At 43.4% G+C, this 20,150-nt stretch overlaps 1 protein-coding gene across 4 annotated transcripts in view; it reads left to right on the plus strand.

The window, feature by feature from the left end:
- The window catches only part of MYH10 (myosin heavy chain 10), a 461,218-nt gene extending 442,404 nt beyond the window's left edge, over positions 1 to 18,814 (plus strand). For all 4 annotated transcript variants that reach the window (XM_029600341.1, XM_029600340.1, XM_029600342.1 and 1 more), the window contains 5 exons: positions 432 to 555; positions 1,999 to 2,207; positions 13,215 to 13,323; positions 14,251 to 14,423; positions 17,129 to 18,814. In XM_029600341.1, the coding sequence (XP_029456201.1) occupies positions 432 to 555; positions 1,999 to 2,207; positions 13,215 to 13,323; positions 14,251 to 14,423; positions 17,129 to 17,276 (763 nt within the window). In that variant the 3' untranslated portion in view covers positions 17,277 to 18,814. The remainder of the gene's footprint in view (positions 1 to 431; positions 556 to 1,998; positions 2,208 to 13,214; positions 13,324 to 14,250; positions 14,424 to 17,128) is intronic.
- Positions 18,815 to 20,150: the final 1,336 nt, after the last annotated feature.

The following is a 20,150-nucleotide window of genomic DNA, read 5'->3' on the forward strand; positions in this document are numbered from 1 at the left end:
CATGGGGCGTGACAGTACACCATTCTATTGCTACAGCATCCGAAGTAAGCTGCCATGCAGCCGCACTTGTGGGGCTGCATCATTGGAAGGGACCCCTCTACCCTGAGCCAGCCATGTTATCAGAAAGGGACCCTAACAAAAGCAAAACAGTTACATGCAAAATGTTAAAAATTGTATCTGAAATATCTGAAATAAATGGCTGTAAAATGTCACAAGAAACTAACATCTCAATGTGGAGTCTTGAGATGGGGCTGGGAGCCAGGAGAGAGTGGTTATTGTAGGCAGAGATTTTATTGGATTATTGTCCAGCAAGGTTAGATCTAGAGTAGTGATTTACTCGCAGTGCAAAATGGTGAGGGCTAGGTTGTGACACCATAAAACCAAGTTATGCTAAGTTGTGTTAATCCATACTGTAACCTCTCCACTTCCAGATCAGCCCTGCTGGATGAAAAGCGTCGCCTTGAAGCTCGCATAGCACAGATGGAAGAAGAGCTTGAGGAGGAACAAAGTAACATGGAGCTCCTCAATGATCGATTCCGTAAGACCACATTGCAGGTAAAGCTTTGGATAGAGAGCCATACCTATTGTATAAGTCATAATAGATGTGGGGCCATTAATATTTTTGTTCATGCATTTGTAGCCAGTATCCAACCAAGTACAGTGCAACAAGTTTAAAGAAATGACTGGTGAATATAGTGTAGAAGACTAGTACACACATTACTGGGATGAGACCAGACATTTCTCAAGGTCATTCAGGCTAGACAGCTGATACAGATTTCAAGAGACTAGCTTTGCCACACATAAATGGTAGCCAGTGTTCCTAAAGCCATCAGTTTTTTGAAAAATTTGTAGAACGTGCTGAGGAAATGTGCATTTTGGTGGAACCTTTTTTCTTTTTTTTTTTGTAGTAGTAGTGGGAGTGGTGGTGGTCATCAAATTTGCAGATGATACAAAATTGTTCAGAGTAGTTAAATCACAAGCAGATTGTGATAAATTGCAGGAAGACCTTGTGAGGCTGGAAAATTGGGCATCAAAATGGCAGATGAAATTTAATGTGGACAAGTGCAAGGTGATGCATTTAGGGAAAAATAACCCATGCTATAGTTACACAATGTTAGGTTCCATATTAGGTGCTACTACCCAAGAAAGAGATCTAGGCGTCATAGTGGATAACACATTGAAATTGTCTGTTCAGTGTGCTGCGGCAGTCAAAAAAGCAAACAGAATGTTGAGAATTATTAGAAAGGGAATGGTGAATAAAACGGAAAATGTCATAATGCCTCTGTATTGCTCCATGGTGAGACCACACCTTGAATACTGTCTACAGTTCTGGTCGCCGCATCTCAAAAAAGATAAAATTGCGATGGAGAAGGTACAGAGAAAGGCGACCAAAATGATAAAGGGAATGGAACAGCTCCCCTATGAGGAAAGACTAAAGAGGTTAGGACTTTTCAGCTTGGAGAAGAGACGGCTGAGGGGGGGGGGATATGATAGAGGTGTTTAAAATCATGAGAGGTCTAGAACGGGTAGATGTGAATCTGTTATTTACTCTTTCAGACTAGGGAGCACTCCATGAAGTTAGCATGTGGCACATTTAAAACTAATCAGAGAGAGTTCTTTTTCACTCAACGCACAATTAAACTCTGGAATTTGTTGCCAGAGGATGTGGTCAGTGCAGTTAGTGTAGCTGTGTTTAAAAAAGGATTGGATAAGTTCTTGGAGGAGAAGTCCATTACCTGCTATTAATTAAGTTGACTTAGATAATAACCACCGCTATTACTAGCAACGGTAACATGGGATGGACTTAGTTTTTGGGTACTTGCCAGGTTCTTATGGCCTGGATTGGCCACTGTTGGAAACGGGATGCTGGGCTTGATGGACCCTTGGTCTGACCCAGTATGGCACGTTCTTATCAGTTTCCCAGCCTCACTTATATTTGTGCATGAGAATGCTTGGTCAGTATATTGAAAACCATTGTATTTCTATTTCTATCACTAGGTCGATACCCTGAATTCCGAACTAGCTGGAGAACGTAGTGCTGCACAGAAGAGTGAGAATGCACGGCAGCAGCTGGAGAGACAAAACAAAGAATTGAAGGCCAAACTACAGGAGCTGGAGGGTTCAGTCAAGTCCAAATTTAAGACCACCATTTCTGCTCTAGAAGCAAAGATTGGACAGCTGGAGGAGCAGCTCGAACAGGAAGCAAAGTAAGAAATTATTTTTCTTATTGATTTATAAATGACTGCAGCTGAAAACTGAAGGTATTTGCATCTTTGGTTTTATTCCACGCTCTAATTTCAATCAACAAGGTCACTTCTTTTATGCTGCTTGGCTCCATTTATTTTGTGTATCTTATTCCCATGTTGTCTTTGATTTATCTAAATTTGATTTAATACATTTGATTTTACAGCCATTACTAATCTCTCCTCAACCCAGTTTGTACCCACCTCTCCTGAAGTCATACTTTTATCTCTAGGCTGTATTGAGAGCTTGCATGCATAAGCTTCTAAAGGTTTATGCTAAATCATTCATTATATTTGCATTATCTAGGGAGAAATTGATAAATATGACTAACACCCTTACAAAGCTTGCACACTTTCCCAGTATGTGTCTGTCTCGTGTATCACCCTGCTATATTAGTCCAGATGAATATGAATATGCTTCCCTGCTAGCAGACAGTTTGAGAACTAAAAGTTTTCTGTGGTATCACTCACAGTAGATGAGCTTGTGTAGCAGACAGCCTTGTCAGTATTTGTCTCCAGTAGATGAGGACATAGCTGGATTGGCGCAGTGTTTGGAGGGTTCCCAGTTGAGCATCCTTTGGAGGTTCTGGTAGAACCCAAGGAGGAAGGCAGTAGAATCAGATAGCCTCAGGGTTCCTCAGAATGTGAGGAGCTCCAACTCCCTTGGGGGTTGAAATTCTCTTGAGGCTGTGGCTAATTGATTCTTTTTGCTTTCTCCCCCCTTCCCCCACTTCTTCCTTCTCAGGGCTGGATGCCCCTTCCCCCCCCCCCCCCCCCCCCCTGTTGTGCTATTTTTGCACAAGGCTTTTCTCCTGTGGTGCAGGCCTAAGGGACACACAATGGCTGTTTATCAAAAGCTCTCCTAAACTCTGCATTCCTAGGGGAATCTGACCGCCCCCCCCCCCCCCCCCCAGCCTCCATAAATGCGCTAGGGATTCCTGCACCGCTTTCACCCCTGAAATAGCTTTCCTCCAACCATCCAGTACAACAATCACAAGTTTATCATGACCAGTCGCCAACTGATGTTATAATCCTTAGATCATTAAGAAGACATTCATGTCACTTCTCTGTAATATGGTTTATTATATAATATTTGCCAGTAATATTCCCTTACGTTTTATCGCTTTGCTTGCTCACTGAACTTGACTTGATACAAATGCCCCCTTGTATTATTTAAGGGGACACAGTGAGATAGGGGCTTGGTGCCATGAGTAAATGCACATACAATTACTGCTGGGCAGACTGGATGGGCCTTTTGATCTTTATCTGCTGTCATTTACTTTGTTACTATGAAAGTGTTGCTCTTTATGAGAGGGAACTTCTTCCAGGATCTATGGGAGATCCTTACCTCCAGTCAATCCATCTTGAGGTGGGGAAAGGAACATTCTCCCAGGACAGGCAGGATGGTAGCCCTCACATATGGGTGACATCATCGATGAAGCCCTATTACGGAACACTTTTGTCAAAGTTTCTAGAACTTTGACTGGCACACGGAGAATGCCACTAACGCTGCATCCAGCAGAGGTCCCCCCTTCAGTCTCTTTTTTTTTTTTTTCCCCCGCAGCAGTTGCCTCGCGGTTCTTAGGGACCCTGTGAGAATTTCTCACAACTTTTTCCTCACTGAACTTTTTCCTTATATTTTTCAAAAATTTTTCCCCGTCCCGGGGTCCCCCATTGACCGCCGTCCTCCGATAATGCCGGTAAGTTTTTACCTCTTTCTTGTGGTCAGTTCGCGGCGGTGCTTCCATCGGTGCCTGACGACCGCACGCCGCCCCTTTTTGTCAAAATGGCGACTGGTTTTCGGAAGTGCCCTGAGTGTCCAAGGACTATGTCCATTACAGACCCTCATGATGTCTGCGTCTTATGCTTGGGGCCTTCCCATGACGTCCAATGGTGCACCAGTTGCGCCCAAATGACTCCAAAAGGCCACTGGGCCCGCTTAGAAAATGGAACACCTTTTCAAATCTAAGTGCTCTTCTCAGTCTACTCCAGCCAAGAGTGCACAGAGTCGAAAGCTGTGTTCTTCCTCGACTCCGTCACCATCATGTTTGGAAAAGGTTTGTCGTTGTCTTTTGATCATTAACACCTTTCAAGTATCTGAAAGTCTGTATCATATCACCTCTGCTCCTCCTTTCCTCCAGGGTGTACATATTTAGAGATTGAAGAATCTAAATATGTACACCCTGGAGGAAAGGAGGAGCAGAGGTGATATGATACAGACTTTCAGATACTTGAAAGGTGTTAATGATCAAAAGACAACGACAAACCTTTTCCAAAGGAAAAAAATCAGCAGAACCAGGGGTCACGATTTGAAGCTCCAGGGAGGAAGATTCAGAACCAATGTCAGGAAGTATTTCTTCACAGAGAGGGTGGTGGATGCCTGGAATGCCCTTCCGGAGGATGTGGTGAAGACCAGAACTGTGAAGGACTTCAAAGGGGCATGGGATAAACACTGTGGATCCATAAAGTCAAGAGGCTGCCAATGAAGAGTGGGTGACTCGCCAGAATGATGGCTACTGCCTGGAGTCAATACCCTTATTAAATAAACATACACAGGCTTGACTCCAACATCGCTCTAAGCTTCAACAGCAAGAGGAAATGTGGAAAAAAGGATTCACACTCACAAAGAGGGGAGTAGCTGGCTTGTTACGGCGGTTACTACCCCAAATCAAATAAGCCTGATACTTCACTTTCAATGCATATACAGCATAGTTCTCTGATTCAACGGCAGGGGAGAAGAAAAACTGATACTTCACACATCCAGCAGAGCTCTCTGCTTCAACGGCAGGGGAGAAGAAAAGAGGGTTCTCACTCACAAAGCAGGGAGTAGCTGGCTTGTTACGGCGGTTACTACCCCAAATCAAATGTGCCTGATACTTCACTTTCGATGCACATCCAGCATGGCTCTCTGCTTCAACGGCATGGGAGAAGACTTATACATCACGCATATCCAGCATAGCTCCCTGCTTCAACAGCAGGGGAGAAGAAAAACAACCAATAAGGGCTAATAACATAGTCTGGGTAAAACAAATAAGCATGGGTGCAGCTTGCTTATTGCGGCGGCTACTACCCCAAACTAATCAAGCTAGATATTTCACTTGGATGCAGCTCCATCACTGCTCTCTACATTAAAGGTGGGGGTGGAAGGGAAATAGAACCAAGAGCTAAGAGAAACAGATAAGTATGAGAGAAAATATGTGTGAAGCTTGCTGGGCAGACTAGATGGGCCATTTGGTCTTCTTCTGCCGTCATTTCTATGTTTCTATGTTTCTATGTTTCAACACCAGTGACCGGCCGTCACTGGCATCTTCGCACTCAAAGGCATCGACATCCTCTGTGCCAGAGAAGGAGCATCGAGAAAAGCACAGTCATTGACACAGACGTGAGCCTTCATCCGATGCCTGCACTGACAAGCCATCGGCATCAACGGAACCACCGTCCAAGAAGTCCCGGGGAGAGGAGCCCCCATCCTCCTCTGGACCCAAGTCACTGAGGAGTTCCCCACCTGCACCGGTGCCGGGAGCAGAGACTCCACAAATTCCTGTGGACCCTCCAGCAATGCCTACTCAGCCTCCAACCCTGATTGCTATGTTGCCAACACCAGCTTTCCAGGAGGAATTGGACTAGATGGTCCAAGAGGCACTAGATGGTCCAAGGTGTTCGTGGATTCCAGTCGCCACCGGCACCGACTCTCATGCCAACGCCTGATCCGGTGCCTACCATGTGGCTCCACTCCTCGAGCGATTGGATACTTTGATTGGTGCAATTCCATCGGTGCCCATTCCTTCCGGACCAGTGGCGCCTCCGAAGCCATCGATTCCTGAATCTGCACCAATCCCAATTCCCTTGTCTTCAGATGAGGAAGAGCCTCCACCGATGCCAGAGCAGATTCCAGGACCATCGGGTCTACTTCCACCCCGACGACCATCAAACACCGACGACCATTGCTGCCACTGCCGTCCTCGGTGCCTCTATCTTTCCCATCGGTTACCATCTAAACTTCCTTACACTACCACCGGACTCTCCACCACGTCCAGTGTGGAGTTTAACTGACCATACTCCACTTCTCAAGGCAGAACTCGCAATCCTCTTGCGCTCCAATGCCGTGGAACCGGTTCCCGACTGCAGTGAGGGAAAGGATTCTACTCTCGATATTTTCTGATTCCAAAAAAGTCAGGCCGCATACATCCTATTCTGGACCTCTGTGCCCTAAGCAAACATCTCAACAAGGAAAAGTTCAGGATGGTTACCTTGGGCACCATGCTCCCTCTCCTACAAAAGGGAGATTGGCTGCTCTCTAGATCTTCAGGAGGCATATGCCCATATAGCCATGTACCCTCCTCATCGAAAATACCTCAGATTCATAGTAGGTCACAGACATTTCCAATACCAAGTGCTGCCATTCAGCCTAGCGTCAGCACCTCGGGTATTCACAAAATGCCTGGCAGTAGTAGCAGCTTACCTAAGGCAGCGCAGTATCCACGTCTATCCATATCTAGACGATTGGCTGCTCAGAAGTCCATCCAAGGAGATAGTACTTCAATCCCTCCATATTACCATATACCTACTACAATACTTGGGGTTTCTCATAAACTATCCCAAATCACATCTGACTCCTTCACGCTCCCTCTCGTTCATTGGAGCAGATCTCAACACCATTCAAGCCAGGACGTTCCTCCCGAAGGACCGAGCACACACACTGTCAACCTTAGCAAAAGCAATACAGACTCTCCGCACTACTACAGCTCATCACCTGCTAACCTTGCTAAGACACATGGCTTCTACAGTTCACGTTACCCCAATGACTCGGTAAGTGTCAAATCCAGGCCCTAGATTAATATTACATTCCTTGTCAGAACTCAATTTTACTTTTAACTGATTGTTTGAATGGTTGTCTAATAGTTATGATCATGTATTGTTTGTTTATTTTATTTATTTATTCATTCACTTTTTATATACCGATATTCGTAAAACTTCATATCGGTTCACATCGTAAGACGTATTAAAATCCAGAGTATAAAACATAATACATAGGTAAAACAAATTGCAGTAATACAATCAATAAAATTTAACTAAACTCTGTTTAGGTGTCTACAGTTGGCTTTTGTAGAGAATACCAGCAGGATGATGTCAGTGCAGGGATATATATATACACCATGACATCAGCTTTGCTCAGTCTCCATCTGCTGGGAGAGGTGCATAACCAACTGGCCATGGATTAACCTGTCTTAATTTAAAAAAAAAAAAAAAAAGGAAATTATCAAGTAAGGAGTAATTTCTCCTTTAGGTGTAACACAGGTCAAACATTGGTGTCCTTTTAAGAGCCTTCCTCTAAATAATTTCTATGGTGTCTGTACAGCACGATGCATAACAAAAAACAGATTTTCAGTAATTCTTGATGATAGGGAAATACATATGGTAGAGTTCAACAAATCCAATAAACATCTTTATCTGAGCAATCCAATTCAGAAAGCCAGGTATTCTGTAATCCAAAGTGGATAGAAAATTTAGCTCACTTTATAACTTTATATAAGTTGGAAGCAAGATGTCCAAACGGGCCTAAATCCCGGTATAGGCATGCTAGTTAAGGAAAATAGTCTAAATAATTCAAAGTTACAGTTCCATATCTAATACAGTTTTGAAGTTGCAACTGATGGTAATGTTGAGAGGCAGGTAAACCCAGTTGTGAAACTAAAGAGACAAACCAGGAGCAATTTGGCATCCATCACTAATTGTTGCAAAAACCATAACCTACATCTCTGCCAAATTCTCCAGTTCACACTTCTATTCATTTTAACATGTGTGATACCAGGAAAGGAGAATCGAGAAAATTTCCATTTAGGAGAGAGAGATGCATGCAAGTTATCAAATACAGAATAGGTCCTATAAGTAGAATGAATTATAGAAAACTCCAGAAAGGAGCAAGGGAACATCATACCAGCTAAAATTTCAAGAGGAAAAGATTGTGTTTAAATGTTCAACTCCCAAGCAACAGGGGTGGTTGTGAATATCCAAAATATTCCGCATCCAGTGATATCCCTGTTGCAGAGTAAAGGCATGGTGATAACCAAAAAAATTAGGGAAGTTTATGCGATCATTCTCCCTACTAGAGTTAAGCTTAGCACAATTTTGGGTAGTTTATTGTTCCACAAGGAATTAGATAACATCTGAACTAATTTCTTATAAAAGGTACATGAGAAAAAAATTGGTATGATAGAGAAGACTGTAAGCAATCACCATTTTAATTGTCTAAATGTCCCCACCACATAAAGTGTAATGGTGACCATTTAAGAAAGGAATCTTGAAGCATTTGAGTGGCAGGGACCTCACAGTAAAACATTGTTCAAGAAATATAATCAAAAAAATGAATGCCTAAATATTTAAGACCATTATATACTTGTTTAAAATTATTAAGTTGCAAAATACACATAATGTGAAATGGAGAATGTCGTAATACCTTTATATCGCTCCATGGTGAGACTGCACTTTGAGAACTGTGTGCAATTCTGGTTGCCACATCTCAAAAAAGTTAGTTGCACTGGAAAAGGTACAGAGAAGGGGGACCAAAATGGTAAAGGGAATGCAGTGGCTCTCTTATGAGGAAGGGCTAAAAAAGGTTAGGGCTCTTCAGCTTGGAGAAAAAACAGCTGAGTAGGGGATACAATTAGAGGCCTGTAAAATCTTGAGGACTATAGGTTTTTAATCTTCCAGATATTGATTGTGACATCCCAACTGCAGTATCTTCTAGGAAAACAGGGAGATCTGGATTCTCTGCAAGGAGGTCTGTTCTGTCAACTGGTAACAGAACCCACACAGGAGTGGGCGATACTGGACCTGGTGCTTACCAACAGGGATAGTATTCCTGATGTTGTAGTGGATGATCGTTTGGGAACCAGTAACTACCGGGATGGTGTGGTTCAATATTAGGAAGCAAGCAATGAAGGCCAGGGTCCTAGAATTGAGGAAAACTAACTTTCTCAAAATGCAGGAGTACTTCAAGGAGTCATTAGCTGGATGGAGAAATAGAAGGGCAGTGGGCAAAACTAAAAGGAGATATAAGAGCAACTAATCTTTTTGTTAGGAATGTAAAGAAAGGGAAGAGGTGCCATTGATATCTGTGGAACTGGAATCTCGCTGCACTGGTTTGGTATCGAGGCCTCTGTGCCATGATGCAGCTCACTCATTGACACAGTGCCTTTGATGCACACGATGCACTCAAGGCCACGGTGCCTTCCAGGCACTTGACCCTTTGGCACAGTGCACTCTGTGCCCTCACAGCTCACTTTGCCTCGGTACCCTCACTGTACTCGGTGCTGTGGTGAAAGCGGTACCATCAATGCCGCTGTGCTCTCGATGTCCGCAGAGCCCTTGAGGCCAACGACGGCCTTGATCCATCATGGTGTGTACATGGCCGTCCTAGGGGCTGGCCAAGTCGAAGCAGAGGCAAGCCATCGATGCTGTCGACCCCACTAGGTCGTTGAAGTTGCGACCTTGATGCCAGCATGATCTCAATGCTATCGCAATGAGGTGCTGCCCCAATACGACCGATGCCTCTCATTACCACCTTGACTACATCAAACCCCACCAACCAGGCACTGGATTCGCCATTGAGCGACTTTGTTGCCACTGTGACCATCGACCACCAGGACTCTCTGAAGCCCCACATGGCCGCTGCAGCCCTCGGGAGGGCAAGCATTCTTGGCCTCTTACGGATTGAGTTCAGGGGTCGCCATCTACTTGAGGCACTCTGGTGCGCTAGTGCATCTATACACAGTGGCCCAGTGCCCTCAGGGCTCCTGGGTGGTGTCTACTACAGAGCACTGGGAAGCGCAGAACTGCCCCTTTAGCCAACATCCCAGTGTTGGGCGTCTTGCCAAAATGCGCACACCATCAAAATTAATGGGCGCTAGCGAGGCTTTCATCAATCGTAATGCTTGTGAGGCCATCAAGCTCGCAGCATCAACACCATCAGATAAACTGGGGAGCCGAGGGAAATTGCTCTCAGCACTAATGATTCCTTTTGATATCTATAACCTGTCAGGGGGCTGCAGGGCCTCTCCCTACAGATGCTCATGGCTTCTTTGGTTCATACCTTCGGGTGTCAGGGCTCCCAGGTGATTGACATCTGTGGGCAGCTGTGGCGCTAGGAATGGAGCTATTTACCGGCAAACTGCTTATAGATCACAGGACATGTCCGCAGTCCTCCATAAGCACCTGTGCTCTCCAGGGACTTCACTGCAGTCATTCCCTGTGGGTCTTGTAGGTGAGCCGGTTCTGCCACAGTTTCTATGGCCTGCCTTCTTGAACATTCTCCGGCACTGAAGGGGACGATGCCATAGAACTCCACCTTATCTAACCAAGAGTGCCAGTGGTGCTGGGGACGCCATTGTCACACTGTTCTCTTCACTCCGCTGGAGTTATTGTGGTGTTGACACGCAGCTTGTGCAGTTGGGACAGATTAGGCATCCTGAACAAGGAATGGCACTGGACTGGCACCAGCCCCAAGAATAGTCAAGAATACCATTCTCCCTTGGGCGCTTTGATGCAGCAGGTCTATCCATGAGGGAGCCTGTCCAGTGTTGCTCCCGGGTGACCCTCCAGCTTTCCCCCTATTCGGGAGTCACTTTGGAATCTGCTGGACTCAGTGAGAGTCCTCCTTAAGGATCGCTATTATCAGTCATTCTTGCCTGTGAAACTCTCAACTGTGAGGAGAGTTTGTCCATCAGCTGGGCGATTGTGCCTTTCACCCTATTGCCATGTCCATGGCTGAGGGAGATGGGGGCAGAGTACCCCGCAACAGAGGCACTGCCCTTTGCTCACAATAGTATATAAGCTGTTTTTTCCCTTTTTCAGGATCACCCCACCTGCAGACAGAGGAGTCCTGGGTCATGCAACCGTTGTCCATTGCTGGGTCATGTGCTCCCTTAGGAGGGGAAGTTTCTTCCCTGGGGTAATCACTCTGTTTCCGCTGTTTCAAGAAGACTGAGTACTCAATCTCAATGGGTTACTCCCTGCTGGTTTCGCGAGTGAGTTGTTTGCTTGAGGTTAATAAACAACCGGGTGACTTGTGCTTGCCCAGACAGTCCTTGGGTCTGCCTCCTTGTGTTCGTCATGCTTTCCGACTTCCGATTGGATTGGGGAGGGGACGTAAAGCTAAGGCACCCGTGGTATATCTCTGTATACCTGCAGGAAAGGATACACCACATTTTCCACTTATTTTCACCATTCTCTGGCCAATACTGCCTTAGTTTTTTTCTCATTCTCTAGGTTGCCCAAAGGGCCTTCCTGCTCCTCTCGTGATACTGTGACAGGATAGATGAACCTGTTCTGATGGGTGCTCTTGAGTAGGTTTCAGACCTATCTCATCTCCCTGCTCGGGAGTTTTTGGGCTAGAAGTCTGTTTCAGGGATTCTCTCATCCCCTGAAACCCTTGATACTGTCCTGCACAGTCGGCTACATCTGATGCTTTGGCATGCAGTGTCTGTCCGAGGCCCTGCCATGGTTTGCTGCTTGTTCTTTCAAGCGTGGCATGGGTTTCTTCTGCCCTTTTGGCCTACCAGCTATATCTGGGCAATCTTCTCTAGACCTTTGGCTGTCAGTGGTCTACAGCCTGTTCTGGAGGGCTCTTGTCACAGTTTGTGTTTTGGTTGCTTTTTTCACACCAACAGAAACTCTGCAGTTTTCATCCTAGAGTCTCTTGTTTACATCTGGGTCCTTCCTGTATCCAGGAGGATCTAGATCCACCTTTTTTGTCAGAAACCCTGCTTGTACTGTCTTCCGAGATGTGCAGTTTTTTTCTGTTTGCACTCGCATCACTCCCCTGCTACGCATGGGGATTTGTCTCTTTTTCTTGGCTTTCCTTGTAGAGCCCTTCTCCAGCCTGGTGGGTCGGCTGCCTCGCAGGCAAAGGATGGAGGTGGTGCTCCAGCATTATGCAGTTTACCGCTTTGTCCTACTCAAGCAGCCTGTAGCTTTGTACTCACCCATGTGTGAAGACTACCATCCTGTTTGTCCTAGAAGAAAGCAGTGCTGCATACCTGTTACAGGTGTTCTCCTAGGACAGAAGGATGTTAGTCCTCATGAAACCCACCTCCCCTGGGAGTTAGTTGGTTTCTCCATGTATTAGCAATATCATGAACTGAGGAAACTCTGCCTTGGGGGCAGGGTGATGACTACAGCTGCAGAAGCTCTAGAATCTTTGAGATCAAAGTTCCGTGCTGGGCTCCATCTGATGATGTCACCCATGTGTGAGGACTAACATCCTGCTGTCCTAAGAGAACATCTGTTACAGGTAAGCAACTCTACTTTCATAGCCGCTATAGAGTCAAGGCAGCGGTGACCCCTCTACCAAGAACATAGCTTCCCGAGGGCCAAAACCAGAAGGGCTATGCAAGAGCCCAGGAGAAAAAAAAGGTAATACTGGTGGGAGGACATTTCCTGGCTTCAGTTGAGCTCACCAGCCTTTATACCCCTCCCCAGAGCGGAGCACCTCCAGTGTTGTGGTTCCCCCCCCCCCCCCCCCCCCCCCCCCCCCCCCCCATATCCTGGGATGGGGCTTGGCCTCTAAATCTTGAGATTGAGGATAGTTTGGTAGCAGAAAGCACTTATCTCTGACATATACTGAACCTTGAAGGTTTAGAAACTAAGGCTGTAACAAAAAATATGAGCTGTTGGATCTTTCTAGCCAAAAACAGTGGTGTGATGAACAAAAATATTAATTACCTCTCCACCACTCTAGTTGGCTTCAGCAACATACCAGTGAGCAGAAAACAAGGTTTTCTTTTGGAGGCTTGTTCCACTGTTCTCAGTCATAGTATTTATGCTTTCAGGACATGCTGTATAGCCCAAAATTATAGCAGAGAAGGGGGGGGGGACTTTACTGATTGAGAGGAGGTAAGTTCCCAGCACCTGTTTGTGTTGCCCACTTTGTGAATTCCACAGGGATAAGTGGTTGACATTCTGTTTTCTTAGGGAACGAGCAGCAGCCAATAAACTGGTGCGTCGTACAGAGAAGAAGTTAAAGGAAGTGTTCATGCAAGTGGAGGATGAACGGCGTCATGCTGACCAGTACAAAGAACAGGTTTGTAAAGGATAATGCAAGAGCTGTTTTTTGTGGGACAACCACTAATTTCTGTAGAAGAACATATTTTATGCAAAGCAATGTTTGTAGTGAAAGAAGAGGAGGAACAGTACTGACTTGCAGGCCAATGCAATAAAGTGCATTCAGCTGAATGTGTGATTTTTACCTATGCTTCAGTGCATATGTTGTGCAGGTAAACATTACTCCCAATGCAGGAATGAGTTCTACCTGCACAAAATATGCATTTAAAAATGTGTGCTCGGCTCAGCGCCCTTCCACAGATAGTCCATGCAAATGAGGGCATTTAGTATTCCCTCCCAATGCAGAGAGGTGCACTAGCTGAGCACATTTTCTTAACACTAGAAACTTTACTCCTGGCCAGAGGTAGAGTAAAATTTCTAACTCTGGATCCACTGCTGGGGCTCCCTCCCCTATCCATGAGGACAAGCAGTAACGGCTCGACAGCACATTTATTTTTTAAGCCTAACCAAGGCCAGATAGCCGGATAAATTAGGAGCACAACAAAAGATATGCTCTATCCCATTCACCCTCCCCCACCCCTGAGTTAAAATATTCGTTCAGCACAATTTAACTCACGATTCATTAGCTTACTGCATCAGGAATTTAAAAAATGTCACCTGTGCATTAAAACTGTGCCATGAAATTCAGCTTACAGGCTCTTAACACAAAGGTTATTGCAATGGCCTGTTAACCTGATACTATGTAGCTTAGAGATTCATATTGATTTGTGCTCTATGCATCTGTTTTGTGATTAGTCTTCTGACAAATCACGTTCTTGAAAGGGAGCTAGAGATTTTTTTTTCCTTCTATCTCCTCCATAAGATAGGACTTGTTTACACCAACTCAAAATTGTTTTTAACAGTTTGCAATAGACATTTTGCTCTGTGTGGTTTTACCTTGTCTTAGATGGAGAAGGCAAACACAAGAATGAAGCAGTTGAAACGCCAGCTTGAGGAAGCTGAGGAAGAGGCCACGCGTGCCAATGCTTCTCGTCGTAAGCTTCAGCGTGAGTTAGATGATTCCACGGAAGCCAATGAAGTTCTTAGCCGTGAAGTTAGCACCTTGAAAAACAGACTAAGGTAAGCTGAGCACAGCCCCACCATTTCAGTATGGAGATTCCCATCGTTAGTGCTAACATTTGTTGGCAGATGGCACCTGTAAAGAGGCATTTGCCATGCCTAAGCATTCTGACTATGTAGTGGCATGTTAAGCCATTTGGCCAAATAGATAAAGAAAATATCAGTTTACTGAGTGGAGAAGGATCTCTACATTGGCTACCTTGTTAATAAGACTCTTAGAAATGTTTAGGGCTCATCTCTGAGGATAAATAGCCCCCTACAGAATATTAAAAGCAATAATTTATTCAGTGTATTTAAAATAGGAAAAATCTCACTGCAGGCACCCTGTACCCAGTCATTTGTTCATTAAGGTGCCATTTTATATCATAAATGGCACTGGCATCCCCTACAAACTTATTGTAAAGCACCCACAGTTTTGCATTTGTAGGCACTTTGTCTTGGGTGTGTTAAACCAAGAAAATCTTTACTTGTGTACCAAGAAAATGTTATGTTCTAATCACTCTACTCATAGACACAAAATGAGAGAGAACCTTTAGCACATAGGCCCCTGTGTGTGGAAACAGTTCCTATATACATAGGGGAACAGCCTATTGCCATTTCCCTTCACAGCAGCAAGAATGCTGGCTTTGACGTTCCAGCCTCTAACATAGATGCCCTCTTCTGCTGTCCTGTTCCTTAGTGACATATCAAAAATCTCCACTAGGTGGATTAATCCTACAGCAAAATCAAATCAACAAAAAAGCCACCTCAATAGTCTCCTTTACTTATGTGGAAAAAACTGCTTTATAAATTTCAGTATCTAATAGGTGAATGGTGGTAATTTCATATATTCACTATTTTTAGGTACCATCCAGTTACCCAATAGTAGACCAGTTATAATCATAAACCAATAACCACCTTTGTGTATTTACAGTGCCACAAATATTTTGTTTTTATAAATTTTTGCAATAAAATCCTGTATTTAACTTCTTATCTTGCCATTAGCTGCAATTGAAATCATCTGTATAACTTATCTCGCCATTAGCTATATATTGAATCGTTCAAATTCTAATCTGCTTTTGAAGCTTATTGTTGGAGCTGCTACAACACTGCTGTTACAAAAAAAGAGGTTCTTATCATGTTGCTGCCCCTGATGAACGATTCATTCCGAACCTTGGCCATGTTGGGAGAACAAAAAGCTAAGTAACAGATTAGAATTTGAACAATTCAATATATAGCTAATGACGAGCTAAGTCATACAGATGATTTCAACTGCAGCTAATGGCGAGATAAGAAGTTAAATACAGGATTTTATTGCAAATAATTATTTAAAAAAATATTTATATTTTTTGTGACACTGTAAATACACAATAAGGGTGGCTGGTGGTTTGTTTATGATTATAACTGGTCTACTATTGGGTAACCTGGATGGTACCAAAAAATCGTGAATATATGAAATTATCACCATTCACCTATTAGATATTGAAATTTATAAAGCAGTCTTTTCCACATAAGTATAAGATTATTGAGGTGGGTTTTTTGTTGATTTGATTGTCCTGGGGAAAAAAATGACTTATAGCACTTGTTCCATACAGAGGTTTGAGCGTTGAAAGTTAAGATGCCTGGATATATTATTAGGGTTCTTTGATAGTGAATGACCTGTCTGACTCTATGAAGAAAATAAGTGTATGCCCTATACGCATAATTCACTCTTGTGATTCTATACAAAGCTGCCTCTACCTTGTTTGTGTGTGTGTGTGTGACAGGTAAAATCATCTGATTACAGCAACTTTGAAGTAATCCTACTAAAAACGTTTTCCTCTAGTATATAGAACCTTTTGCTAGCAGTTTTAACTTGAGCCAAGTCTTGGGGGCAGCATCTCTTTACATTACAGAAAATGTAAGCCATGGCTCAGATTTAAATTTAAAGAATATAATACAAACATGTTTGGTGGTCCTCAAGGAATGACGCAGGTTATATTGCATGCATGCCTCTTCATACTTCAGTGTTGTCCATAGTTCTATCCTGGAGGAGTAATAAAGCTGACCAGGGCAGCGTAAAGAAGAAATGGCCATAAGTTGCAATAGAAGCAGCTTAAAAACATGGGTGCCCTTGAAGGATAAAATAGGAGTATGTAGTGAATGTCCTAGAGAGCTAGGTTGATTTCCCAAACTGTCATTTAAAAAAAAAACAAACCCAAAAACCATACAGACATGGCTTAGAGAAGTTTAAGCTCATGTCCCAGGACTCCACTGCTTGAACATTGGCGATAGCAGTGAAGAGTAGCTGTCACGCTGCATCAGGATATCGTTCTGCACACAGTTCCAGCTACGTGTTTCTGCAGAGTTCTGTAGTTTATATATTTCAAAGAAAAAAATTACAGCAGTTTGAAAGGTAAGAACAGAGCTGCAGTATTTTCCTGGCATCCTTTTTAAGAAAATACACCACAGAACTGCTATTGTATCATTTCTGTAGAGAGACCTGGTGTGTGTGTACTGTAGTACGCTAACAGACATAGCCTTGATGAAGCATCTTTAGATGGGGGAGAACAAATTCCAGTGTCTGCTACCTGCACCCTATCCCAAATCCAAAAGCATGTAGTTGACATGTTGCTATTGCTCAGGTATGGCAGGGGTTCATTAAAAGGAAGGCTTATTGTGGCAAGGATCAAAAAATGATGCATTCTAGATCTCCAAGAACTAATTTTTAATTTTTCTTGCACTAGGAGAGGAGGTCCCATCGCCTTCTCATCAAGTCGATCGGGCAGGCGCCAGCTACAGATTGAAGGCACATCCCTGGACCTCTCAGATGACGATGCTGAAAGCAAAGCCAGTGACACCAATGAAATACCGCCCCCTGCTCCAACAGAATAGATTGCGTGCAGACACTCCCCCCCTCCCTGCACCCCCAAAATACACACACACTTTCAATAGATAGTGGGATGAGAGAGACTTAACTGACAGCCCAATCTGCCCTGTAGCCATAAACATGCCTAAATTAAAATCTTTTAAAGCTTTGTGGCTAATTTTTAATTGGTGGTGAATGTCTTAAGTCTCCCTTGTTTCAGAATACTCTACCCTGCTTTAAATATAGGTGCATTGCTTTTTATATATAAATATACATATTAAAACAAAAACAAGAGTCTGTGCTCAGTGCATCTATTTTACTGATATTCATTGTAAAGCCATTTTATAAGAATATCATGTGATAAGAGACTTGTATGTAAAAGTCATTCCCACATAATGTCATTGGGGGCTGATGATTCTGAGAATTTTGCCATTACTATGCATGCGTTTATGTTGTACATATACAGTACCTTTCCCTTCTCTTTTGTAGTCCTACAGCCCTCCACTGTGTCAAATCTGTTGGTACATTTTGTGAAGACCAAACTGTGCTTGTATTATTTTTGTTCATTATAATTAGGGAAAAAGAAAAACAAATCGGCAAGCAAACTGTGAAAAGGCCTTAAATGGTTAGAAGGGAGGTTTGGAGTAGTATCCATACAGTTACCCATAAACTGTTGTCATTCTCTCTCTCTCTTCTTCCCGCAGCTATAGAAGATTCAATCTCTGCCGCCGTTAGCCTGCATGGAGGTGCACCCATGTCACAATTAGCAGGCACTGTTCTTGTGAAATAACATTTCCAGGTTTTGCAAACTGAAGACAAACAATAGTAGGGGCTTGGAAATGTAAAAAATAATTTATTAACTTTTGGCAAGTGTCTTGAGAGATGCTTGGTGATTAATCTATTCTGTGTGATTTAAGATATTTTGCAGACATTAGGGGTATTAAAGAGGACAAGCTGGCATATAGCTAAAACTCGTATGGCCCAGCCCTTCCACTTTAATACTGGTTCCATTTCTGTTTGATTTTAAAATGTCAATATCATTCACTAAGGCTCGCAGTGGATACCATATGCCTGAAAGGTGACATGCCAGTGAATGTGCATTTTTAGAGGTTTTGTTTTTGTTGAACGGTGTTACAATAAGGTTAGTATCATTTGTTAATATAGCAGGTGAAAACAGCCTGACACTACAGAAAGTGCCTTAGACACTACTAAGACAATTGCTGAAACTTGATATCTAATTTTACCTGTTGAACAAGTGAGTAACCTTGGTTTTCATTTCATATATGTACCTCTCTAGTCAATGGAATTACTGAGATCCAGTAATCATAAATCAGTGTTATTACAAAATGTTGATCTGCAATGTGCTTGAAGTATAATACAGTATGTTTTGGTTACAAGCTTTAACATGTTATGAAGGATTCCTTTTTTCTGAGTGAATTTTTTTTCTTAAAAAAATACTGGCTGTTGACCACCAGGCATTAAACTACAAATATTTTGTTTTTCTTGTATACCCATATTTCTAGACAATGATTTTTGTAAGACAATAAACTTATTCATTATAGAATTCTGTGGCTTGCTATCTTTGTTTGAAGGAAAAACCTGAATGCTGCATAGCTGAAATTTCAAAACAACCTGGTTAGTCACTGGCCAATTTATGGCTGAAATTTGATTAACCATCTTTACAGTTAATAGCCCAAGGCATAGTATGAAAGCAGTATAATATAAAATATACAATTTTAACAATATAAAACACCCATCACCCCCATCACCCCTTCAAGAATATGGGTGATGAGGGTGTGTTTCACTAAAATATTGTGAAAGGAAGTATCCCAGGCCATTGATGGATTTTGGTTAATGCCACCTCTAGACACAGTGGTACCTGCGTTTCACCCCAGTCCTCAGGAGCTCTACTCCAGCAATATATCTTCTGATTTCACTGAATGCAGGGACTGTCAGCCCATGCTCAAAAGCCCTGGGCCCCCTTCCTACCAAATAGAAATCTGGAGTGGGCAGAGACACTGTGGGACATAGCATGGGCTGACTTAATCGTAATGCTAGTGCAGTCTGAGGATATGTTGCTGGAGTGGAGTTCCTGGTTCAATGTCAGCAACCTGGTTCAATGGCAGCAACCAGCATGAAAAGCTCAGGAACAATGACAGGAAATGTTTTTTCCTTGTTATCCAGTCAGACTACTTCAGACCAGCGGGTTATACACACCAGGTAGCAGATGAAAACAGAGATCAACAGGCACATTGATGTCACTCCTTATATACATCTGTGCTGACACAAGCATGCCAGTATTTTCTGTCTCCAATAGATAGTAGGCATTCTTCTATTGTGGACAGTGGCCTATTCTCAGAGGACAAACAGGATGGTAGTCCCCACACTTGGGTGACATCAGATGGAGCCCTGATGCAGAAAACTTGTCAAAGAAAGAAAATTTAACCAAAAATGCTGCGATGAAAAAACATTTTCCGCTAGGTCAGAAACAGCCAAAGTGAGCTCAATCAGACTGCAAGGCTTACAGCTCCACAGAAAAGAAAAGACTGAAGAGGGACTCCACGTGGATGCGTGGTATAGGACTTGCTGGGCTTGCTCAGTATGCCTAGTTAACATTCTAGAACTGACATAAGTTTTCTGCATCAGGGCTCCATCTGATGTCACCCATTTGTGAGGGCTAACATTCTGCTTTTCTCGGAGAACATCTGTTACAGGTAAGCAACTCTGCTATAGACTGAAAGAATATTGAAAGAGGCTCCTGAGGTGAAAGATTTGATATCACTCTTTCAGTTGAGCAGGGTCCTCGGTTATTACCTTTCAAAAAAAAAAATCTGAGCATTATAGCTCCTGAGAGGAAAACCTTGACTTGTTGAGTGGACCAGGGCTTCCAGGGTAATGAT

Source organism: Rhinatrema bivittatum, chromosome 4 (genome assembly GCF_901001135.1).
Source record: "Rhinatrema bivittatum chromosome 4, aRhiBiv1.1, whole genome shotgun sequence".
Taxonomy (NCBI): Eukaryota; Metazoa; Chordata; class Amphibia; order Gymnophiona; family Rhinatrematidae; genus Rhinatrema; species Rhinatrema bivittatum.